Source organism: Brienomyrus brachyistius, chromosome 2, assembly GCF_023856365.1.
Source record: "Brienomyrus brachyistius isolate T26 chromosome 2, BBRACH_0.4, whole genome shotgun sequence".
Taxonomy (NCBI): Eukaryota; Metazoa; Chordata; class Actinopteri; order Osteoglossiformes; family Mormyridae; genus Brienomyrus; species Brienomyrus brachyistius.
The window spans coordinates 2,219,981-2,245,110 of record NC_064534.1 but is presented as its reverse complement, the minus strand read 5'-3'; the positions used below and the strand labels follow the sequence as shown (position 1 = coordinate 2,245,110).

The 25,130-nt window shown below is 45.8% G+C and overlaps 1 protein-coding gene and 1 long non-coding RNA gene across 5 annotated transcripts; both read left to right on the top strand.

Annotated features, from left to right (window-relative positions):
* Positions 1 to 789: 789 nt before the first annotated feature.
* On the top strand, positions 790 to 10,991 carry LOC125724362 (TNF receptor-associated factor 2-like). 4 transcript variants are annotated; one of them, XR_007387188.1, is made up of 12 exons: positions 790 to 1,109; positions 1,735 to 1,951; positions 2,925 to 3,003; positions 3,958 to 4,056; positions 4,582 to 4,743; positions 5,164 to 5,238; positions 5,382 to 5,456; positions 5,670 to 6,149; positions 6,638 to 6,815; positions 7,223 to 7,371; positions 7,439 to 7,540; positions 7,840 to 7,976. XR_007387188.1 is itself a non-coding variant. In XM_049001128.1 (11 exons), exons 2-11 carry the CDS (start codon positions 1,764 to 1,766, stop codon positions 7,463 to 7,465), a joined length of 1,512 nt encoding a protein of 503 aa, XP_048857085.1. In that variant the 5' UTR covers positions 790 to 1,109; positions 1,735 to 1,763; the 3' UTR covers positions 7,466 to 7,830. The 4 variants fall into 4 exon arrangements, 2 of the variants coding, with proteins under 2 accessions (XP_048857085.1, XP_048857084.1); XR_007387187.1 differs by having other exon boundaries at positions 7,223 to 7,540; positions 7,840 to 7,858; XM_049001128.1 differs by lacking the exon at positions 7,840 to 7,976 and having other exon boundaries at positions 7,439 to 7,830.
* Positions 10,992 to 11,958: 967 nt separating this feature from the next.
* Positions 11,959 to 24,603, top strand: LOC125724409 (uncharacterized). The gene is made up of 3 exons (XR_007387190.1): positions 11,959 to 12,058; positions 12,310 to 12,414; positions 24,230 to 24,603. It is a non-coding gene; the product is annotated as an uncharacterized LOC125724409 (long non-coding RNA).
* Positions 24,604 to 25,130: the final 527 nt, after the last annotated feature.

Here is a 25,130-nt window from a genome sequence, read left to right as displayed (position 1 = left end):
CGAGGGAGAGCCGCAAGAGGGGCGCTCCGATCCGATGGCGCCCCCAGCGCCCGGAGGCCGCATCACCGGCATTCGCCCAGGCGCTCCCGCTAGCTTAACTGCTGTCTGCACCAGACCGAAGCAGAATGACTACATTTCACACTTTACTGGTTTATAACGAAACATAATGTAGGTAACCGGGAGCTGGGAATTTTAATTTTAGTATTAATTAGTAACTAATGAATTTAAATATGTTTTTTCGTGTAAAACTGTTTAAGCACTATAACCTGTGATATGCATGGGTTATAGTGCTTAAAAACGCGCTTCGTTCTTTATTGTTCAGCGGAAGTGAACTAATATGCTGTATGAGTAAAACTAAGCCAGTTTCTGCTGGATAAAAATGAGCTGAACTTTAGTGAAATGAAATAAAAAACATAAGTTACAACATAACAGACGTTAAGAAAAAATAATTATGTAACGTTAATAGATAAAATATAATATCCTATTATATTATTCTGCAAACGGCTATAGTTGTCCTCAACAACACGGATAGTGTGAATGTTAGTAAAGCATGTACACTAAACGATGAGTTATTGCATAGTTTTATATTCCACTCGGTGAAAGGTGTATTTGTCTTTAAAATATTACCCCCACTAAGAACACTCTAAAATATTTAAATAATATATAACAATTTGAAAAAATTGCTCAGAAACACTTTTTTAAGGCAGACGTTAATGAAGCACACGAAGTGTCAGTCGCGGTATGAAAGCCGAACGACCGCGTTTTTTCCTTTTTTTTAAAAAAGAAAGTCGATAACGTCATTCGACGGCTGGAATGGAGCGTTTGCAGCGGGGCGCCTCGCCGCTGCCCGAAGACATTTCAACAACACAACTTGTGGCCCTGAGAAGACAATAAGACGGCAGGGACCTTCCGTCGGTGCGTGTTTCCGTGTAAACAAATAATAATAGTAACAGAAATCGGACGGATCGCGCTGGTTACTTTGGTACCGGAGTCCATTGTTCAGCCGAAAGCACAGCACGTATTACGGGAATATGAAGGGAAACTGGAGTTGAACAAAGCGAGGGTTCGCCTGGATTTTTCCCCGCACCGATGACGCCGCTCCAATACTGGTAAGTCATTCGCAAACATGTTGTCATGTTGCATTTTGTTCTTTCAAAGGCGGTCTGATCGAAGGGCTGGTAAGGGTCGGATACGGGGGGAGTCGCGCTTTATCGTACGATCGACGCCCATTAAGACGTTTGCTAAGGCGGTGGGAAAAATCACACAAAGGGGAAGTGGGCGCGCAAAAGCTGCACCGAAAGGAAGGGAAAAGGGAAGGAAATGAAAGCAAGATGGCTGGCAAAAACACATAACTGGCTGGCAAAGCTGTCAGGCAGCGCGACAATACAGCACCCAGGAGAGGGAAAACGGGGAAATCCCATTTCATTGCGAGTTTCTCAGTTTATTTTTACCCTCCCAGCGCAGTCTGGCAAATAAGTACAACTTAGTCGTCTTCGATCGATCAGAGGCACAGGCTACGCCCCTTTGTGTTCATTTTGCTGGTGTCTAATTACGGAAGCTGCGCTCTTTATCGCCGAAGTTGCGTACGTCGGATAACCGAAACGGCAGCATGCATATCGAGGGTTTGTTTGCTTGTTTATGCATGCATGCCTGCATTTGTGTGTGACGGTGTGAGCGTCTTTTTGCGCACATGTACAGTTAATGGAGAAAAACACTTTTAAATTTTCCCCCCAGGTCACGTGTGTGTATGTGTTCAGGGAATAATGGCTGAGCAGGATCCATCGCCACCATCGTCACTGGAAGGCAACAAACCTGGATTCCCCACCACAATTTTGGTCAACAAACATGAGGACAAGCACTTGTGCGCTTGCTGTCAGAAAATTTTGAGGAGGCCCTTTCAGGCCCAGTGCGGTCATCGCTTTTGTTCATATTGCTTTAATCGGACCGTCAGGTAAGCTGGTGAGACAAGCAGACATCCCCTAAAGCATTGGCGAGATTCCTACCTCACGACAACCCATTTTCAACCAGCTAGCAGCAGTGCTGGCTAAAATATCTACCTCATCTTATGAGGATCAAAGTAGACCAACCTGTTCTGAAAAACCTCACATTGCAGGCAGCTGGACGCCAGGCCGAACAAGCGCCTTCAGCATGCCTGCGTGATACGGCTTTGTGGAGTTAATGTTCTTTCACTATGCAACAGAAAAGCATTCCTGCACTTTACATTTTATTTGAAGCTTGTGGAAAACAATGCAACCTCACAGCATCCGTTTCCTTTGTTCAGACTGACAGATTTGGCTGTTTTGGTTTGGGGGTGTGCGCCTATTCCACATAGCATACACAAGGTTCATTTCCTCTTATTGGCGATACGTATTTTGGGGTTTAACATAAATGGCAACAGGCTATGCAGTGGCATGGCAGTGTGTCTGCATCCGAGGCAGGCTTGGAACTAATGTTAATGAAAATACATTCTGTGTACATTTGATGTACTCATGAAATACTCAAGTCAATACGCGATAAATCCTTGTTAATGGCGAACATTATTCGGAATAGACTAGTGTTTGGGAACGGCGAACGATAGATTAAGCTCATACAACAAATCCTGAAGGGCGAGTCAGAGCATTATTCATAAATGTATTGTAGCCTAATCAGGTATTATATAGTAGTATGTGGTATGAATACAGCGAGTGAGTGAGGTTAAACAATAGGAATACAAGTTACATACATGCGCGCAAAACTGAAAACATGAAGTCTTCCCTCGTACAAACATAATACAAAAAATAAGAGCTTGTTCATGTAAACGTGATGCATACGCAGTGGTTTGAGTAAATTGACTTTCCCCGTAATGACTATGAAATTTGGAAAATAAAGATACAGCTTATTTTGCACACCAACAGTCATGCAACGAATACTTGTTTTTCTTACAGCTCAGGACCGCAAAAATGCGGCGCTTGTATTAAGGAAGACATATTTGAAGAGCCAACATCCATTCTGAAGCAAGGCTGTGTAAGTTGTCGGCATATATGGACGTTTTATTTTTCTGAAAATAGTCGAATATGCGTTAAAATATAAAATTACCTAATATGTATCCAGAATGCAATAATAATGAAATGTATTTTTATCACTATGTTTTGTATAACAAAGGGTCGTGTTGCACGGCTTGTGTAGGCAGGAAAAGTATGCGCTGGAGATGAACTTGGATCTCCATATAGTAAGCAATACGCCTACGACCACAGTCTTCGTACTGCCTTTCGGCCCAGGCGGGAAAGCCGTTGGCTTTATTGCTCTTGCGGCTTCTAAACGTAACATGTACAAAACGTTTGAGGAGTAAATGGTCCAGAAATCTTAATACAAATATTTATTCGTATAAAGGTAAACATATTGGAATGTTCACATGCTGTTCCTATAACGGGACTAAACGGTCTTGTAACATGAATCTTCATCAATATGACTTTGATTTTCCTTTCTGGACCCTCGTTTTTCCTTTTGTCTCGTTCTGTATTTCGCACCTCTGTCCCGGCGGGCGCGGCTCACTAGGCTCGCACATGCGCAGTGCACGCCGTCGTATGTTTGGCTCCGCTTGGGTCACGTGGTCTGTCCGACTATGACTTACGTCGTCTCCGAGCTTGTATTAATGGAGACACGCCCACGGCAATATTTTGATGCCTTTCTTTAAAAAATCGGAACATCTGCCCAGTCTGCTTTCAGATAAATTAAAATATTGCCACGTTCTTATAATTCGCCACTTTTTCTCGATAGAGTAGAAATTTCAGCCCAGACCGTCGTCTGTTTAGTACTTTGATCAGGGACAGCAAAATGTTATTAAATAAAGATATGTTTCACACCGGCTGTAAAATGATATTGAATCAATCAATGATTTAATCGAATTTAACCAGAAACCACAGAAATAAGTGCAGATGCTGATAGTGGCTGCCGGCTGTGTTGCCTTGTGTGACGCAGGCTTTCCCTGACAACGCCGCCAGGAGGGAGGTGGAAGCATTGCAAGTAGTGTGTCCTAACGAGGGATGCAGCTGGAAAGGCAGCATCAAAGAATACGAGGTGTGGGCCTGCTCGGGCCTTCCAGTGAGATGAGCCTTGTCTGTCTGTCTGTCTGTCTCTGCCTGCCTGTCTGCCTCTTTTTAAACGTGGTCACCGGTAATATACTGTACTTCCGCCAATATAAATTCTCAGTCTATACTGCATTGTAACTGTGCATACTTTCTTTTATAAAATGTCCATGTTTTATATTATATTCTCTGACTTTATTTATCTATCCAGAAATCTGTCCTCGCTGATTTCTGATCTCTGGTTTCTCTGCGGTCCTTTGAGTTGGAAAATGTATTATTAATTAATTAATTTTAAGTCTACTAAAACAAATAAATTACTGATAACTGTCTATATCCCATATACGTTTTGGGTCATTGCTCATATATGTCTGCTCATGAAATAAAACAAATGAATTGTTAGGTGGCTTTTGTCCGCTCATGAATACCAGGCATATCTGGCTGCAACAGCTGCAGTGAATAAAGGGTTAACATAAGTGGTTCTCCGAGTGACACTTACCGTCCTCATGTGTCTCTGCAGCTAAACCACGAAGGCAAATGTGACTTCATGATTATTACATGTCCGTCATGCAAGGAGCTGTTGAGACTTGGCGAACAAGAGCGTCATAACGAAAGAGAGTGCTCCGAACGAACTCTGAACTGCAAGTACTGTAAGGAACTGTTTCAGTTTAAAAACATTAAGGTAAGGGTGAGCGGCAGTGGCCGGGGGGAGGGGGGGTCACTGCCTGTTTTGTGCCTGTGTGTCACAGCCTTCACAATACGTTAGACTGACTGTATGCATCCGTGGCCAAAACGACGAAATTTAAATCTAGTCACTGTGTCACATCACTTGACACTAGATAGAGTGCAGGTGAGTGAAAACACCAGTGACAAAGTGTACAACTAGGAAGTACACAAAAATTGCAGACTAATATTTGTTTGCACAACATTTGTTTTAAGATAAACATGTCGTGGAACTTTTTGGGCGTGTAGAGGGCTGGGTTTGCTTTTACAGTCAGAGTAGCCCCTGTGTTTTTCGTTATGTGTTGAATGCAACGCAGATTTGAATCGGATGACATTTCTTGAAATGTGAGAATATTCCTGTATTATTTTCGTTCGTCAGGCTCATGATGAGATCTGCCCCAAGTACCCCATGATCTGTGAAGGTTGTGCCAAGAAAAAGATCCCGAGAGAGAAGGTGAGATTTTTGCCAGTGAACTTCTGCAATCCGTAAGAGCTGGTGGCATGACAGAGGACGGAGGATGTGGATAAGCCTACGAAAGCCGCGCGTCTCTGTGAAGGACTCTTATCACTGGAGCTTGTCTCTCTCTCTCTTTGCAGTATGTGGACCATATTAAGTTCTGTAGTAAATTTAGAGCGCCTTGCCGGTTTCATGTCGTCGGATGTGATATGTCGGTAAGTAGGCTTCCTGCCACTGTTCCTGAACACACCTTCTTGTCAGTGTAGCACCGCCCCCCCCCTCGCTTAGCAGGCGTAATGGCGGCCAGCAGGTGTAGAGTGTGTTTCAGAGCTAAAGCCACACACACTAGTCTTGTGGAGGGCAAGGCAGATGCAGGCAGTGTCCTGCTGGCCTCCAGCTTGTGCCGTGACCGTGTTTCCCACCCCAAGGTGGAGAAGGAGAAGATCCATGAGCACGAACGGGCCTGTTCCTACGAGCACCTCAACCTGCTGCTGCACTACATCATGGGCCTCAAGGTGAACTTGGAGGGCATGCAGCCGCAGAGCCTCGAGCTGGCCAGCCACAAGATCCACGAGCTGCACCAGTCGCTGCGGGACCTGGAGGCCAGGATGGGCCAGCTGAGCGTCTCGGCTCCCGTGCAGGGGGCCTGCGCCCCCGCCACGCTGCCCACCTCCTTCACGCCGCTGCCCAGCGCTGCGGGCGCTGCTCTGGAGCTGCAGCTGCACAGCGAGAAGGCCAAGGTGGCCGAGCTGAGCCGCCGCTGGCAGGAGCTGGAGGTGAAGGTGGGCACTTTTGAGAACATCGTGTGCGTGCTGAACCGCGAGGTGGAGCGCTCTGCCACCACGCTGGAGGCCCACAACCGGCAGCACCGGCTGGACCAGGACAAGGTGGAGAGTCTCAGTAACAAGGTACGCCGCAAGACGTTGGGTACCAGAAGGTTAAGGGTTCAGGCCCCACATAGTACTTGAGATCTGCTGAATTACCATCCTGAACTGATGGAGTTAGTGATGCTTGTTTATGAAGCTGCTAGGGGTGGGGTGTGCTCAGTGGGTAAGGACACTGATTGGGTGGTTGCTGGTTTAAATGCCATGGACGTCAAACTCATGCCCTGTTGGGCTCTTGAGTAAGGCCCTTAACTGCTTTCTCATATAGACATCACTTTGGACAGAAGCATCTTCTAAATAATTAAAAATGTAAATATTAATTTGCCGTGAATGAACACATTGGTGAAGTAGCTAGTTAAATTAGCCACAAAAGGTCCTCCCCAAATTATTTTGGTTCATTCCAGATGGTTGAAGGATTGTCATTTATTTCCGCCGTTTGCGCATTTGTGAGATTGGACGTTTGCAAAAACAGCGTGTGCATGTTGAGCAGGCAGAACGTCCCTCACACCCAGGTTCGGCAGTTGGAGAGAGCCTTGGGTCTGAAGGATCTGTCCATCGCGGAGATGGAGGCCAGGCTGCGGGAGATGTCAGCCGCCACCTTCGACGGCGTCTTTGTTTGGAAGATCTCGGACTTTACCAAGAAGAGGCAGGACGCTATCGCTGGCAGAGCCCCCGCCATGTTCTCCCCAGGTATGGCCCCGTGCCGCTCCACGGCCTGGAATCGTCACAGAGGAACTGGGCTTGCTGTTATACTTTTGACCCTCTACCTCTGTGTTTTTACTTTTTCTGTGGGTCCACGGCTGCTTAAATGTGTGAGATGATTTTTATGCCATGAAGTTCCCTCTGGGCAGAACTGTCAGTTAAGGCAGATAATTTAATTTCAGTGTATTAATTAAGTTATGAGGGAGTTGGGACTGAAATGATTAAGGCTTCATGTCTGCTGTAAGCATGTGATGATCGACACTCGTAGGCGGGGCTTGGGGTGGGGCTTGTGGGGCTTGGGGCGGGGCTTGGGGCGGGGCTTGTGGGGCTTGGGGCGGGGCTTGTGGGGCACGCTCTGCGCGCCGCTTCTAACCACTCCCCACCACATTGGCCAGCTTTTTACACCAGCAAATATGGCTACAAGATGTGCCTGCGGATCTACCTGAACGGGGACGGCACGGGGCGCAGCAGCCACCTCTCCCTGTTCTTCGTGGTGATGCGGGGGCCCAGTGACGCCCTGCTCAAGTGGCCCTTCAACCAGAAGGTGATGTCTCCACCGGGGGCTGGGGGGCACTCTGTCCCCATAAGCGCTTAACCTCTTTCCCTTCCAGACATCATCAACGCCCACTTCCTGTTAAAGATGGCTGACACTGAAGCTGAAGATCGCTAGTTTTAAATCTGTTCAGTGCAATAATGAACCTGGATGGCATCTGGTAAGACATGCAGCACACGTGCTAATGAATGGAAGCATATGCCAATGGTAACGGGAACGGTATAACAAGCATGTTATCATTTCAGGGTGGGGGGGGGGAAACCACGAAATGTATTTTCCAAACATTTCAATGATTTCACTGCCGCCTTCAGCAGGAGATGTAGCATTGAGATGGGTGACTGCATTTCTGTCTGTGTTTCTGTCGAAGCAGAGGATGGGCGCAGCATGTAGCATTTTCTTGGGGCTTGTAGGCTGAGGGGCCGGATTTAATTTGCCCGGTTGTGCGACCTGCATGTCCAGGTGACGCTGATGCTGCTGGACCAGAACAACCGCGAGCACATCATCGACGCCTTCCGGCCCGACGTCAGCTCCAGCTCCTTCCAGAGGCCCGTCAGCGAGATGAACATCGCCAGCGGCTGCCCGCTCTTCTGCCCGCTCTCCAAGCTCGACTCCAAGAACAGCTACATCCGAGACGACACCATCTTCATCAAGGCCATTGTGGACCTCACAGGCCTCTAGACTTGGGAGGTTCCCTAGTCGCCGGCGCTTCCTGTCCCAGGCTCTTTCACGCCCATTCGCTCACCCTGCCATTCTAGTTTGGGCTGGATTTGACTAGAGGTCTGGGAAGCTTGTGAGATCCTAACTCGTGCACCATACTTACGGCATCGTTCTGCTTCATCGCTTATGGCTGGCACCGTGCAGTAAGGGGAGCGCTCTGTGTGGCCATACAGCTACGCTCCAGTTGTCCGACGGGGGGCAGTGTAGAGTCATGAAGCGCAGGCCCTCTTTGTTATGGTGCGATAACAGCTCTGGAATTATGCTGTGGCTTAATAGGTGTCTGTGTGTTTGTCTATGAAGACAACAACCTCTCACGTTCTGGGAGGCTTCCCCCTCATGTCGCTCTTGGAAAATGAGAGTTGGCATGAGGAATCCATTCTAGACCCCCGCAAGCAGGCCTGAACCTAAGGGGGGGGCTGCCCGCCAGCAGCCAGCACTGCGCCGTCGCAGCGAGGCGGCCCGTGAAAGCGCTGGAGAGAGTCCCTTTAGCCCCTTCGTGGAAAAGTAGCGATTTGTGAGTCTTTCTGCCCTGAAACATCTGATGCATTCAGCGGTCAGAGGTGGTGTTTTTTCTTTGTTTTTTTGTACATACTGCGACACGTGATTTTCTTTTGGGCATATTTCATGTTTTTTGGGTAAATTTTGCATAGACAGACGTGGAGTTGCCAGGACAAAGATGTGCACATTAATTAATGGTTTTCTTTTTAATCTTGGTGTGTGGCACTGTGCTTTTGACGTGTTCTTATTGGTCATTATCTGTAGTGGTGGACATTGCTTAAATTCAATAGAAGAGACACGATATTGGGATTTCTTACAGCTGTCATTGTGAGTGCAGGTTTCACTTGTTTTTAACTTGCTTTGTTGCATGTTGGATCTGTGGAAGATACATTCGAGTCCTAACAAATAAACGTAGCTTGCTAGCAAAAACCGAAAGAGACCCAAATAATTCTCATACTTGCAAAGCCCCCACCATCCTCAAGGGGGCGCTGCATCTGCCTGGCTTTTTTTGCTTTGTAGGCCAGCTCGAAGATGGGAAATATTGGACGTAACTTTGGTCGAAAGTATTAAAGTATGTGTTTTCCTTGTCGTGTTTAGCATGGTGTAGCAGTTTTTGGACAGATGGGGGTTTCCGTGTTTGAATTGGAGGACTGGTGCATGTGTGCAGTGTGGTTCAAGGTTAAAATAGCGTAGAGTTGGCCACCCAGGACGGGTGATGGTAGCTGTGTTTTGGGGCAGACATTCGGGTGGCATAGATATGAAATACTGTGACATTTTGTGGCTGCCGCTATATCATAATTAGCTGTTTGTTCAGTCACTCCGCTTTGTCCGGAGATCTCTTTTCTGCACTACAGATGTTCACATTAAGAAGGCATTAATCTTTACTTGTAATAATAATCACAGGAGGTTTTGACGTTTGTGTAATGGTGGTCACTCCCTGTCTCCCATTTTGCTTATTCGAGATTTCCGGGGTCTGTGGTGAGCGTCGTTCAGCTGGGGAGCGTTTATGCAGGAGCCTCATCTGGTAAAGTTCGTGTTCTGGACAGGTATAGCCCATCCTGAGCAGATCCCCCCTCCCATCACAGTGTCTGTTAACCCAGTCTGTTTGCAACCCCACCTCGCAGATATTGAAGCTTCTCTGTGCATGAGAAGTTTGAATTCTGAGAATACACACAGCTGGCCGTCTGTGACGGCGAGGAGGTTTTATCTGTATTCCGTTTCTTTCTGATGACATGGAAGCATATAAAATGACTATAATGGTGATTATGTTATGATATTGCTTATTTAATTAAACATAAACAGATGCATATCTGTAATATAACAATATATACGTTTTTCACAATTGCCTTGTGCTGCCGGTATAATGCTGTGAATATTCCATAATTATTAAGCCTATGTCTATTGAGTTATGATATAGTGTGCTAATGAATAATATTGATACAATTATATTTTGAGGTGGACTGGAAACATGTGTGGGTTAACCAGAGCTCACTCCGTCCTCTGTCTGCTGCCATGAGAGCAGAAAGCTGCAGTCCCCCCCCCCCCACCCCGCCCCGACCGTGCTCGTTTGTGCAGACACCCCCATTTCTCATATATTTTCTTGCTTTAGTCTTTTATTATCATCATTACTACTAGTCTTGAATATTATCCGATGTGACCGTCTGTGACCCTGAAGTTCTTGTGACTGTGCATGTCACGGTGTGTGTAGAAACAAGTATATCAGTAAACGTGGCAACTTTTACAGCCTATGTTAAAACAGCACGTGTATAGATTATTATTTTTTTACTGTGTATTTTAGTTAGGCACATTGTCACTATCATTACAAAGTTCTCAGTTTGTATGCTGATTCCTGTGTGCCGCTTAGTTGAGCTTGTACATTTGTTTCATCAGGAGTTAATGTGTTGCATGTGATTTTGTTTGTCTCCCATTTAAATAGCTACCTACAGAAATGTTAACTTCACGCGGAGACGTATTTGGGAAGCTCTCTGTCTGAGATATAGTCGATCGTTTGTGGTGTACACCTGATTGCTTATTTTATGGTTGTTTGTCTCCAAGTGTCGAAGCTGGTTCATCGCTGTGAAATAATCTTTAATGTTCTTGTTCTATATGGAGATTTATGAGAGAACTTGTACTTTTGTTTTTAATAACTGTATGTAGCAGCAAGTATATCTCTATTCTATTTTCGTGTAATAGCAGTATACCAAGTAGCTGAAAGTAAACTTAACAGGAAGAAGGTGAAGGCCTCTGTTGCATTAATATCGATATTGTGTTTACTTCTTGATTGATGAAACTGGGTTTGTTCATATGTCTTGCAATAGCAAAAATACAGTGTGATGCAGGTTGATTATTTCAAGTTAATGTGATTTAACTAGCAAAGTAAAACTCTGTTATTAATACTCGTCTGTGTTTCATTTATTCTCATAAATTAAATGATCCACATAACCATGCGAACCACAGTAAGTAATCATCATTTCAGTGATTTAAGTTACGGGGTAAAACTGATCGACCCCGGAATTATAAACGCAAGATCAGCGTTTATATAGAAGAACATAACGGGAGGAAATAAACTGGAGGCGATATTTTTAGGTGATAGTTCTGTGATACTGTCAACTAGGTAACGCTATAGAAGTCAGGCTGAGCACATAATGCTTTCAGAAATACTTGACGTAGAACTTCTATATTCTTTCTCGACTCTTATTCTGGTGTGTTTTAAAAAAAAAAAAAAATTCTGCACTACTCAATGGAGTTCTCAGAGATAGTATTCATAGCTTGGGTCCTTATTGAGCTAGCATCGGAAATTCATTGCAGAGTCTCAAAGCACTTATGTAAGTCGCTCTGGCTAAGGGCGTCTGCCAAATCCTGTAAATGTAAATGTAATGCTACAAATAGGTGATATGGAGTACTAAACGAGCCGTTATTATATTATATTTTATATTATATTACATTACATTATATTATATTACTTTAGTGTGCCGTGTATGGAGTTTAAAGCTCGTTCCTGAGTGATAAAGCGGCGTTACACCCATCGTGACTCTGCGCGCGCGCAGCGTCCCACTTTCAGCCGGTGTCGTCATGCATCTGCGATGCTTTATTACAGATAAAATCACTTTCCCTTCCCCTTCAGTGCTGTTTCCTCGGTCATGCAGACATGAACACCTCCAGTCCCCGCAGAGTACAAGCTATTTGCACTTTTCACATCGCTTCACCGATCTCTCAATTTAAATTCACCATTACAATTTGTCCTTTATCAAAGGACGACTGACTAGTCGATTTACTTATGTTCATTGTCCATTTAACTTTTTTAATTTTATTTTATACCTGAACTGAAATTCTGCATCTTTGTTTTTAGTATAATACGCATGTATGCTACAGATGCGTGACGTCATGACCATTGTCTTTCTGCGAAGTTCTTTTCGTATAAACCACGTTATTATAAACCATCGCTTGGCACGTTTCCCCGGAGGTATCTACCAGGTTTCTATGTCGGATTTTGCCCACAGTGAATTTAATACACAGTGACAATGAAACGTATTCAAATTGTGCGTTATTAATGATCTTTATTCTATCGGTGTACAGCGGTTTACGCTGCTTCTCAGTCCAGCCGATCGCTTAATTAACCAGTTTGATTTGTTGATTTGATTTTCCGACATGTTCTTAACAACGACATGTATTCGGTTACACTAAGATTACGATTTTCTGTGGTTATTTTTCAAGAACTGGACCAACACCATGTTATTCTTTGGTGGACGCCATCTGGTATATCAGGCAAAAGTCATCGTACCCACCCTCCACCCCCAGGCTGGGCACATTTTACCGTAGGTATGTATGTGTGGTAGGTCTTTATGGGAAAAAGTCAGGGGCCGATTTTTAACTGCAGTCCAGCCGGGGGGTAAATAACATAATTCATCTTTCACGCGTCCCAGTGCTATTTGAATGTAAACGAACGCTTTCCCCGCTAGATGTCGCCATCACACTGCCCTGCAGGTTTAGGGGATAAAAGGCGGTGATCGTATCGAGTCCATATGCTGTAGAAGGAGTACTGGCCATGGAGTCATTAAACTCAACCTGCCCTTCAGTTGAACTTCCCTGCTACTTTTCACGACGCTTCATTTCAACTTGTGGGTTTAAGGTCTCTATTATTTTTGTATGCAAAGCGAATTCTGGATTTTGTTTGTGATGATAAATTTTATGTTATTGGATGTACACCAACATGCGCGTCAGTTAAAAATATACTTCTTTTCTCAGAACTGTAGAAAGGTTTAAATGCCAATTGTGTATGTAGGTGTATTATTTGTAATTAGATAGCTTTGCTTTACTTAGTATTTATTTTTGCCCGCATATGATGTTTGGCGAGCGATTCACAATATGGGGTCTGTCATGTCATACTCTGAGCAACGGAGAAATAATGGATTTTGGCGCTATAGTTGAGCATATTGCTTGCTGACGCTGTCACGTGGCATCTTTGTCTGTTCTGTGTCCTGACACACGTCTGTCCTCGCACTCCGGCTGGTTACTGCCTCTCTTTTCTGCTCCTCGGGGTTTTTCCGAAACTGTTGCTGCTTGCTTGCTTTCGGCTTCGTGCGCAGGGTCTGAGCGCAGCACCTTTCTCTACCTGTGCATTCTTCCTCGCCGTTTCCATGGAGATGGGCTCTTATTCCCTCAAGCCAGGCTTGTAAAGCAACCTTTCAGTGTAGAGGTCTCTGCTTTATGCTTTTATATTATGGGCATTTTTCCAGGTTTGTAGGAAAATTGCAACTTCATGTCAATCAGGACACAATCGGTATCTCTTTTTCCAGCTGTTTGAAGCATTTCAGGCTGAGTGGGGGTGGTGTTCTTGCCTTGGTGTATGATACAGTGAACGCAAAGCAGCTCTTTGCTTTCATCATGTGTGTTATTCACCCATGCAGTCAGAGCCTGTAATTTCACTCATACGTTTATCTTGCTACTTCAGTTGTATGAGATATACAAAGGACAGTTTTGCTGACATCTCTAATACTCAAAAATAAGCAATTTCAGCCCAATCGATTGTGTGAATGTTTTTAAATGTGAAAAGGCCCAATACTTGTAAAGGTGAAGTAAGTTTATTAAGTGAAAGTGTCTTTAATATCACCTAAGTGTAAGAAATTGAACTGCAGAATGTCTCATGAATGGTTCTCCTTAGTATACAGACTGAAATTTGAGCCTTTTCTGCGATAAAATACGGAAGAACGCTTTATTCTCCTGTAGTTAGCCATCGATCGAGGGAATGATGTGTGAATGTGTTGATCTAGCATCATCGTAATAGTTACTGTCCAGCTCAGAAATGGACGGCGTCCAGTACGCTGCAATTTTCCTGCAGATCCCAAATCAGGATTTTGCCCGCTGGGTTTCCGATGCAGTTCATCACAGTGTCAGCATGGCGAAGTCAATCCATAACATGGCATAGCGCTGTGTCCCCATCGCAGGTCACCAGGCACACAGACCAGCCGCAACACAGAGATGCCCTTCTGCTTTGCTTATATTTGTCTCCTAGGATATTTTGTAGTGTTTTGCAATTGCTGACCTGCAGTAATAATTTGCTCCCGCCCTTCCCTCAGTCCCCATGCTCTGTCCTCCTTTCCCTCCCTTTCCCAGGAGAGATGATAGATATGTTGGGCTTCTGTGCATGAGGATGTTTCCCCTGCGCTGATGTCTTTTGCAGCGCTCACTGAAGCAGGGGGGTGTTGATCGACACATGAATGTTTTTCTCATCTAATTTGGGGGGGGGGGGGGGGGTTGCTTGGATCCTCTTTTCTCTTGTGCACAAGCGAACCCTGTCCCCACGCTGCTGGCCCCCTCGGGTTTCCGGAGGTCCTGCAGCACTCTTACTTGTAGGTATCCGCTAGCCGTATTGAGGGCAGTGCCGCCCGCAGGAGACGCGTTTGACATGGCCGCGCACCTCCACACATCTGTTAAGAATCCGGTTTCCTTATAAGTGAATTTGCCGTAACGCTGCACACCGTCGTCTGGTTTGCATTAATGCTGTTAATGCAGGAAATGAACACGGCGAGCTTCTCCTTTTCACTTTGGGTCGTCCTGCTTTGGACTCTTGAGGCGTGACACACAAAACGTAGCGGAACTTCAAACAAAGGTCTCCTTTTTTTCCTTTTTCTTTGAGGAGCATCTGAGCAAGGAAAGATCTGATGACGCGTTTTGCCGAAGGCCACTCAAGACTGCTTGTCCAAACCACACTTAAAGAAATTGGGCCGTGTCTAAGTATACATATACATATAAATAAGTGTATTTATAGAGGCAGACTTTAAACTGCGGAAACGGCATCAAGGGGACCTTTTGTTCAGGAAGTGGGGCTGAGATCGTCATGGTCATATATGGTGGTTTCCAAATGAGATGGATGTGGTTCTGGGTCTTCGTTCCCCGGACCTGAGATGCCAGTGTTTGTCAACCAGCTTAAATACAGAGGAAAGGGATGTGGGGGCAGCGAAAGTTGCAAATCCTCTGGAGAAGCAGCAGTGGGGCTTGGATCTGCATGTGAGATTTAACATAATCCCAGTACAGTGGGGGATTGAGGCCCCCGTTCAGCAGCCACTGGCCAGCTGCCGGATCTTTTATCTCCTTCACCTCTGTTCTGACATCATCCTCACAATGAAAGACCACAGCATCTGTTCCCACTGTGAACTTCATTGTTGGGACAGAAATGGATCATGTTATGGATTTGGAGAAACCTTAACTTCAGCAAGATGACAGTTGTACATTCATAAGTACTGTATGTAATTGGTGAAAGTGCTGATTAATCATTGTCTCTAACTGCTAACAGAAAGCAACTGCTTATCTGCCAGACAGCAACCGTCTAGAAAATTGCATAATTTTATTGCTGATGTAAGTGTTTTGACTGCTTTATCTCTGTGAGCTTTTTGAGTGTGATGACCTCATGGGTCTGCATTCAGCAGACACTTGCAGGTTGCGTTCTGGTGTAATGTCAACTTCCTACTAAGCATGCATTAAGTAGAGAGTATTGTTGGTGGGGAGGCTTGAGTTGGCCGCTTTCATTAAGCCAGTGGGCCTCTTCTTCAGGGTGGAATTCTGGCTTTGCGTTGGCACAGAGTATGATACGAGATATCTGTGTGCCATTTTAGCTTGTTGTGACAGGTGGATGGAGCAGAGGTAGAACACTGAGTATAGATAGAATATCAGAGTGATCACAAAAGGAAGATCGCAGGCACTTCTCTCTGAGCTTGACCTGACAGTATGACTTGTTTTTGTGTTTTTAAGTTTCTTTCTCACTGAGTACTTTTTCAGAATTTTACAGCCCAACAAAACAACAATCCAGGTCTATTATGTAGTGAATTTAATGTTAAAAGACTGTGCTGGACACGCACACAGAAGCTTCATCAATATGATAAATGGGTGATGTTGTCCATCGTTTTCCATATGATCATTATATACAGAAGTGCTTTCCAACCCACACACCACAGAACTTTGGGGGCTTTGGGGGGAGGGATTGGTTAATTTCCAACAATAAACTATTTTCAAGCTATACCTTTCTCTGCAACTCCTGATGTTTCTACATTGTAATGGCCCCCGGAAAAATATAAAAGGCTAAAAAAATGTATAGAGCTAAATGATCGCCAACCCCCCTGCCCCCACCCCCGTGACATTTTTGCTCTAGAGGTTGTAAACCCCTGCTATACAGGATCGGAGGGCCTTGGATGGGATGCCTGTTGATGGCATTCACAATGAAAAGACATTGCAGCCCTCAGCTGTTGGAAAGGAAGCAAACTGTGTGCAAAGACCAGAGGTGAGATCCAAGCCCCCCATCGCCGGTGAGAAGCTGTGATCCTGCCTTCTGAGCCACCAAGGCATCCATGATGGCTTCCGCTTAAGTCATTTCCTTCACTTCAGTTTTCGAAATGGGAAGAACCTGAGACAATTTTAAATTCGCTAATGTTTCATTAGACAGCACTGAGACCTGCTAGAGCTTCATTGATGAAGTTCGAAGGAGATCATCAGGTCTCGTGGAATTTCCAGGGATGCGGCGTCTAATCGCTCCCACGGAACTGGCCAAAACCCAAGGAAGGTCCTAATAGTGTTGGCTTGACTCTCATGGACAGCATGTTCTCCTCATTAATGCGGCAGTGGTTTGCTGTGCTGCTTCCAAACCTCAGATTCAGGCTGCACTTTCCGTGAGTGTGTACCTTAAAAGGAGAGCAGCTGATCTGAGGTGAGGGAAGCTCAAAGCAGACTGGATGGACGGGCTGGACTGGTTCATTGACATGACATAGCTGGGCAGACAGTCACACGAAATTCCCCTACACTTTCTGTGACTCTTTTCTGTGCGTGATTTGGCCTAAGTTTGCCAGTCATTTTGAGTGATAAAATGTCACTGCCTTAAGTGTTTTTAATGGTCTTAAGTTGATAGGTCTTCAGTCCCATTTAAAGCTGACGTCTTGACTTTGCAGAGAGGAACGTTGGCGAGGCACTCTTCAAAAAGAACGGTAGCTCTGCTCCTCCCTGGATTTTGATCCTTATTCTGTCTGATCCAGGAAAACAAACTCCATGATCATCTCCATGAACTCCATGATCGTCTCTCTCTCTCTCTCTCTCTCTTAGCAACGATTGGAAATTGGAGCAGTGGGAGCAGAAATTTGTCTCCACTATCATCAAAAAAAATGTGACTTAGCCTTCAGGAAATGAAACATTATGCCCATAATCTAACAGAGTAATACCTCTAAATGAAAAATCAGGCTCGCTGTTCCTCTTTTCTGTTTGTGTCCTGGTTAGGGACCAACAGAAGTCTCTGAATGCATAAGTGATGTAGCTGTCTGCCCACAGTGGAGATCGATGGCGTCTTGACTACTTTGCATGGCCTGTAAAATGGCACTTCCCATAATATCATCCGAAAACAGACCTTTTCTTGTTTATTGTTTTTGGCAGCAAGATGACTGGAAGGAGACAGTGACAGAGAGTTTTTGGTATGAAAAGGGGCAGGTCCTGCTTAAGAACCTTTTAAACATCTTGTACACAGTCGAAGTAAATGCATCAAACGTCATATAAGCAGCTTCTTATACAAATATGAAACAGATTAATGAGGGATATATGGCCATCAAGCGCTGACATGGTTATTTGCATTAGCATGGGACAAATACCTCTGTGATTCTGTGGGAGTGTGTAGGGCTGAAGGCTACTTGGCTGAATAGTCACAAGGAAGACAAGAACACAAGAAGATGGCAAGTCACTCTGAGGGAGAGAGCAGGTTAACCTGGTTGAGGTTAAACCCTTTGCAAACCTTAGGTCCACATGTCAGTATAAAGTCCAGAAGCGGTTTCATCAAATACAACCCATTTCATTTCGGTTAGTTTTCTCCATATTAGTTCCTTATTGCACCAAAATTCATTTGAGAAATGAAACGGAAGACAGGCAGTGGCTTACTGAGCCCATATGACCCAGCGAGTCGTGTTCACCATACTGGGAATAAGCTAACCTACCGTGGTGCTTGGCCTCATTCCCATGCTGGTCTGCGCTATAGAGGGTTAGGGAAACATCACTAAGCGGACATCCCGAGTGAAGACATGCTTCTTATCCTGAGGGCAGCGGAATCGCCCACAGACACAATGCGCCCATTCACAGGGGATGAGAAGTCACTGAGTCAAACACTTACCGGAGATTCTGGAGTGTTTTCCTGCGTCATTCCAGTAACACCAAAAGATGGAATTTCTTATGGAAGAGTGGCGTCATGTGCTGGTAATAGGCTTTTGCTGGTTGGTAGACTGTAAGCCAGGACCCTTTGAAGCTCTTCTGGTGGCTTGTGGTGACCCAGAGCCCCTATGCTGGTATTAATCACTGACTGTATGCGTCGTATAAACATTGTGCTGCTGACCCAGCCAGATAGGTCAGTCCCACCTTCTTTTGCATAGAAGATTGTAATGTTCCAGGATGAATGCATGAACATCTAGTTGGGCTGGTAGGGGGCATCACATAAATGATGACTGCCTGGGAGCCTCTTTCATGCGGGGGGGGGGGCGGGGGGTTCGCTGTCAGAATCCACTGTTACAGATGTATGACGGGAGCCAGAGTGTCCTTAATGTGTGCATCACTTGCCAAACCAACCTATAATTTCTGCTTTGTAATTAAATACAAAGTAAACCCTGACCATCACTAAAGACTGAAATGTTCTATTTTTGTTGGTATGACACATAAGATTTTGGCTGTTCATTATCTGAAATACTATATTTAAATAATATGCTGTCATTTTCTTTTCTTTATTTAAAAATGTATCCTTAAGCAGACTATCCGGTTTGCAGGGCGGGTTTTTTTTTCTCTCTTTGGCAGAATGTTCTGGTAGCCTCCGGTCCATGACGTGCCGGTCCAAAACTGCATGGTAGTACCTCAGGAATGCCCATGTGAGCACTGATCGCTCAGGATTGCTGCACATTAGCCGATGAGTCGGAGCCCTTTCAGCCTCCGTTCTTCTTTAATATGCCACTTTATGGGTCCTGAAAGTCCGTCTGTTTCCATGCTTAACGAAGTGCTTCATCCCGGCTCTTTCTGGGTCTCCTGTCACCTATATCATGCAGCAAGACTCTCTAGAACTGCTTTGGTTAAAGTCCCTGATGATACAAGTATTTATTTTTTAATTGCTGTTTTTGTTGTTGTTTAATTGACATTTATAGGAGGGGTTCAGTTTTAATTGACATAATTACAGGGGCCCTTTAATTGAATTAATTAGCAGGGGCCCTTTAGTTAAATGAATGAATTAGCAGGGGCCCCTTAGTTAATTGATGTAATGATCAGGGGCCCCAGGCACACTGAATTACGTATCCCCCTCCCCATGCATCCACTGATAACTCTGCTGTGACACCCATCTTGCCAGTAGATACACCCTCCTGGGAGAAAAGAGAGTAAAGAGTGAGTTACTTCGAAAGTCCTGGAGCCACAGATCACATTGTGGGCTATCAGCTCAATGAATGAAGCATGTGAGGACTAAGGGTCCGGCAGGGAGGTTCATGCCTTCTAGAGGTTTGCCCTGTCCTGTAGCTCGGGAGAGAACTTTCTAGAGCATTTATGCCATGTTTACTCACTTAGCTGCCAAAGAGCATAACCAAGCGGGCACGTTCTCGCACGCCTTGACCTCAATCTCCCCGCTTCAGCCGACAGCATCACGCTCCTGAGGATACTCTGTGAGCGGCAGAGTAATTTAAAAAAATGTGATGCTGAAGTAATGATCTCATACCACGAGCAGGAAATGGCTGCCATCAATCACGCTGCGCGCCGACGAAGGAAAGTGTCACTCCGTGATGTGGGAGACTGTTTTCTGTGTCCCTAACATCTCCTTGAAAACTCTGGGGACAGCAGTGGCCTTTAATTGAATAGTTTAGATGCAATTGTTGGTCACATAACCATTAGAAAGTCATAATTCAAAACAGAGAGGTGGCTATGCACTGACTCCCGCGTGGAAATGGTCTGCAGCATTACTCATTTGGGTCAGAAACTCAGGTATTCTCTCTGGCTTCTGCTCCTCGCAGCAGCTGGGCGACAGCGCGGTGTGGGGGTGCGGGGAGAGACGACGGCTGTGCTCCTAGTCGCCCTGTTTTCTGAGCTGAGCTGGGCTGGTGCTGACATTCATCCTGAATTCTTATAAACGTCGTACTGGAGACAGACATGGAACCATGACCGAATATCTGTACTGAGGAATCGCCTTCCTCACACATGCCCTGGAAGCTAAAACCAAGGGAATTAGGAAAAGTACAATAAAAACAATAACCAGATGACATTATCTGTTCACAATTCTGTAGCACGTTCAAATAGAATAATCTTCGCTCCATGTGTAGAAGTTTCGGCTAAAATCATAAACAAAAGTAGTTTATAGTCGTTTTTCACAGCTGACACTTGAGACATTTGAGGCCCTCCAGTTCATCGCTGAGAAATGCCCCTGTGTTCTGTGCATGAGGTCTCTACTCCCTGCCACCACGTGTAGCGAGGCAACCACAAAGGGGACATGGCCCTGGCCGTATCAGAAATCCCTTACGTTTCACCATGGAGTCAAGCTGCATGAGCCACAGCCTGGTGTGATTTATAGGGTGCCAGGTTGGGGTCCCTGGTGGACAGGGTGCTAGATTGAGGTCCCTGGTGGACAGGGTGCTAGGTTGGGGTCCATGCTGGACAGGGTACTAGGTTGGGGTCCATGCTGGACAGGGAGCTAGGTTGAGGTCCATGCTGGACAGGGTGCTAGATTGGGGTCCCTGGTGGACAGGGTGCTAGGTTGGGGTCCATGCTGGGCAGGGTGCTAGGTTAGGGTCCATGCTGGACAGGGTGCTAGGTTGGGGTCCATGCTGGGCAGGGTGCTAGGTTAGGGTCCATGCTGGACAGGGTACTAGGTTGGGGTCCATGCTGGGCAGGCTGCTAGGTTAGGGTCCATGCTGGACAAGATACCCGTCCATCACAGGGTCCATCATATTTTCTGAACCTGAACTATCCACCTCTGAACATGGGTTCAACTAACTGCATGTCTTTGCACCCCAGAAGGAGATGGGAATACCTGGCAAAAACCCACATGACCTGTAGAGAACATGCATATTCTACACACAGAAATCCAAACTCCCAGCTCTCAAGGTAAAATCTGACAGTAAAGTTATGTTGGCTTTACATGCAGAAGAAGGAAACCTCTATCTGTAGTTGATGGAGTGAAGAGTAATGCCCATGGGGGGGGGGGGGGGGGGGCTCCTAGGAGCGGAAGAGGAGGCTGTGATTTATTTGTCCTATTTTACTAACCTCTGGAATTGGTTTCACAGCCGCATGATCCAAGACCAAAGGCAGGTGAGCTTTTGACCCACAGCGATGCAGACGCAGGGCTGACAGACATCCTCATGCTGCACCACTGGGGGTATCAGAAATTAAGGGGTGGGGGGGGGAGGTCCGTCGCAATATTGACAGATGCCCCCTTCCTTGTGTAGCTGTACCCTAAACAGTGTTAGTCTTATTAACTAATGAGATCTTAACTTTAAAATCTTTCTCACACTGCATACTTTCACAATGTGACTATTGCATGTGTGCCCATACACATCACAGCCCCGCCAGGACAAATCTGTCTCCCCCCAAACTACCTGCCACCGTTAGCACAGAATGAAGCAGGAGTTGGTGTGACAGTTGAAGACTGTAATGATCTCTAAGATGTTCTACAAAAAGGACTAGCAGGAAAAGATAAAATTAGTAATGTACCAGTACTAGCAGAAGGTAAGGTTCTCATCCAGGCAAATGTCAAGTTTTTAACAGTTTAACAGTGGTTTTCAATATCCTGCCAGCTAGTTACCATCAAGATGGCATAGTTAGCTCGTGGCACCTTGCCAGGTCACATGACATAAATACGGTTAATAACATACAATATACAGCATTGTTTGTAAAGTGTGATACCTATCATGAACACAAGGGGGCACATGTCTCAAGCATCAAATTTTGTGCTCTTGGCAAATGCAGGCCATAATGGGAAACTGAAATTGAGTGGGAGGTGGAGGAATGCTGCATTAACCATGCTACTGCTATTATTGAAAGACCTGATTCATAAAGATGAAAATATTCACAGAAAGACAATGCAAACAACGCAGCACATTGTGTTTTTACGTTGAGTGGGACCAAATGTACCCAGATGACTTCCATGTGTGGTAATGCTCTTCCAATTCTCCATCTATCCATCTTCCGACCACTTTTTCGGTGCGCGATTGTGAGAGGAGAGAGGCAGGGCGCAGGGGAACATCCTGGCCACCTGGATGGGGAGCCTGTCCATCAGGAGACACACACGCCATCGTAGAATTGGGGAAATTCAGAGCAGCTCTGACATTTGTGAAATGATGAACCGGATGTGCTATGAGTTCAGCATACGTATATGGCCGGACATACTGCTTCACAAAAGCTTCGGTGATGTTTCACAGGATGTGGCCTCATCTGTCCGGTTAAGTTCATCCGTTACTGCAGACCTTTGTATGAAATCTCACGCCTCCATTTACTGGCAGGACCATGTCTGAGCTTCTCAAGTCAGGCACTTTATGACTGCACAAGATCACCTGGAGGTCACTGTTTATAAGGCCCGCAGGCTGAATAGAAACCCCTTGATTTCCTTTAATTTCCCAGTAGATATTAATAAATTGGACCCATGTTTGCTCTGGGGCCCAGCAGTGTCACATTACACCTGAATAGGTAATGGTGGACATTTTAATGATGCCCTCCTGCCTGTCTGATATGGGATGGGCGAGGCCAACCCCTGCCACCCGCCAGGGAGAGAGGTGAGGGATGGGTGGTGGTGGGGGGTAACAAAACACACACAGAGAGGATCATGGGCAACAAGAGTGTCTCACAAAGAAAGTCATACACACCTCAAAGAAATACCGTAGAGAACAGCCTTAATGGGAGGGGTATATCTCTCACAGAGAGGTCTGTCTCTCACAGAAGTGCTGCAGGGGACAACCTTATTGGGAGGGGTATATCTCTCACAGAGAGATCTGTCTCTCACAGAAGTGCTGCAGGAGACAACCTTATTAGGAGAGATATAAAGCTCTCACAGAGAGGTCTGTGTCTCACAGAAGTGCTGCAGGGGACAACCTTATTGGGAGGGATATAAAGCTCTCACAGAGAGGTCTGTGTCTCACAGAAGTGCTGCAGGGGACAACCTTATTGGGAGGGATATAAAGCTCTCACAGAGAGGTCTGTGTCTCACAGAAGTACTGCAGGGGACAGCCTTTTGGGGAGGAGTATATCTCTCACAGAGAGGTTTGTCTCTCACACAAGTGCTGCCCTAGATACCCTTAGTGGGAGGGGTTTATGTCTTACAGGGAGGTCTGTCTCTCACGGACAGGAGAGGAACAGGACTCTCACATCAAAATGTACATGAGAAAATGTAAAAGCTTTCATTTCTCATTTTTACATGCACAGCTTTAGATAGAGGTTCCTTTTTTTCTAGGACTGATGGTTCCTCTCAGAGGTAGCAGATGAAACACTCATGTGGGCTTTGAAAAATTGGCACCCAGAATGCCTGAGATCCTGTGGGACCATGTGACTTTGTGTTAACTTGAGGACTGGGGCAAGACTTTGCCACATTGGTGCTGGAAATTCTGTTTGTCTGGGTTGCTCAGACAAGATGACATCAGTGCTTAATGAATGGAACTTGCTACGAGGCAACACAGTAATTACGTCTAATTAGTTCTATTAAGGACACTTTTTAAAAGCTGTTTTAGGTAAAAGGATGGAGATGCGGTTGACTGCGTTTGATGTGAGGGGAGGGAGAAGTTCTCCATGAGGAGCCAGGGGACTGAGCCGGGCTGGGGAACTGCCCCTTCTGTTTCAGCCCAGCAGTTTAGAAGGTGGGCACTGACATAACCCACGGCTGTCCTAGAGAAACGTCAGGGAGAAGTGGTGTGGGGGTGCTGTGTGGCTCTCTGGGGTCCCACTGCTGTACCTGTGTTTGGAAGGTCGACAGTTCAAATCCCAGTGCTGGTGCTGCGATTGCCTTGGTAGCTCCTTCACCCCCGTTTATCTAGCCCTGCTTTCTCTCATAAATGTGTGCTGCTTTGGATACAACCGTCAGCTATATGACTGCAGTGCCTGAAGACACATGGGAAGTAGCTACTGCTCTTTGTTTCTTTTCATTTGCTTTTGCCTTTTCATTTCACAGACCCGATATTGACGGGGCGTCCGATCTGGCGTGAGAAAGAAGGGCCAGCCAGGCGGGAGGCAGCGGCAGCCCAGAGATTCCATCGAAGTGCTCCTGCTCTGACGTGAAAGACGTGGGCCCACCAGACAGAGCCAGGACTCCACCAGGACCCCGCTCGACGTCCACACTGTTTTCGTGGCTCTGCTGTCTGTCAAACGTTTTTATGGAGATGCTAATGGCAGACTCCAGTGTGGGAAAGACATTTTGGTGACTGCAGGCATGGTGTGAATCTCAGGGCCAGCAGAGTGCCCTTAAATTACTACAGGGATGGGCTGACCCCTGCTTTCTCAAATATGTATGCCAGTTTTCTACTAAAGAAATAAAATGTAAATGCATTAAAATATCTGGGTCTTTGTATTTGGGAGCGACAGCCAGGGTCAGCTCTGCGGTCTCATGTCCCTAAGGCTCCAAAGTGCAGCTCTGTGCGTCTCGTGTGAATCACCAGCGGGAGGCCTGACATATACTCTCGTGTTTCGGGAATGAGTTACAGAGGTTCGCCTGAAAACCGCCGAAGGAGGACCCACCAGGAGCTGCAAGAGCACAACAACATGCGCCGCATGCAAAATATGAATAGTAGCATTTATGGCGCAGTGTTTTTTAAAGAGAAACAATTCCTGCAATTTATGGCCGTGTAACACGTGCGAGTCCGTGAGCTAAGCAAGGGCACGTCGGCTTCTGATTCGCCTTCCGGCATGTTCCGGGGCAGCTGATCTGGGAACAAAGGGCATGATGTGCTTTTGATCAATCATACGGTGTTCCTGATGCTTAGCGCGATCATATCTGGAGTACGATGATCTTTAATGTTGGAAATTTGTTTAACAGCCTGTCAAAATGTTGGATCCATGATAATTTGCAGGCATTA

What these genes read in the sequence shown, in the direction of transcription:
- LOC125724362 (XM_049001127.1), top strand. Translation starts at nt 1,764, where the DNA reads ATGGCTGAGCAGGATCCATCGCCACCATCGTCACTGGAAGGCAACAAA. An exon ending in TGCTTTAATCGGACCGTCAG is followed by an intron (nt 1,952 to 2,924) that starts GTAAGCTGGTGA and finishes TTTTTCTTACAG; the next exon opens with CTCAGGACCGCAAAAATGCG. An exon ending in GCAGCATCAAAGAATACGAG is followed by an intron (nt 4,057 to 4,581) that starts GTGTGGGCCTGC and finishes GTGTCTCTGCAG; the next exon opens with CTAAACCACGAAGGCAAATG.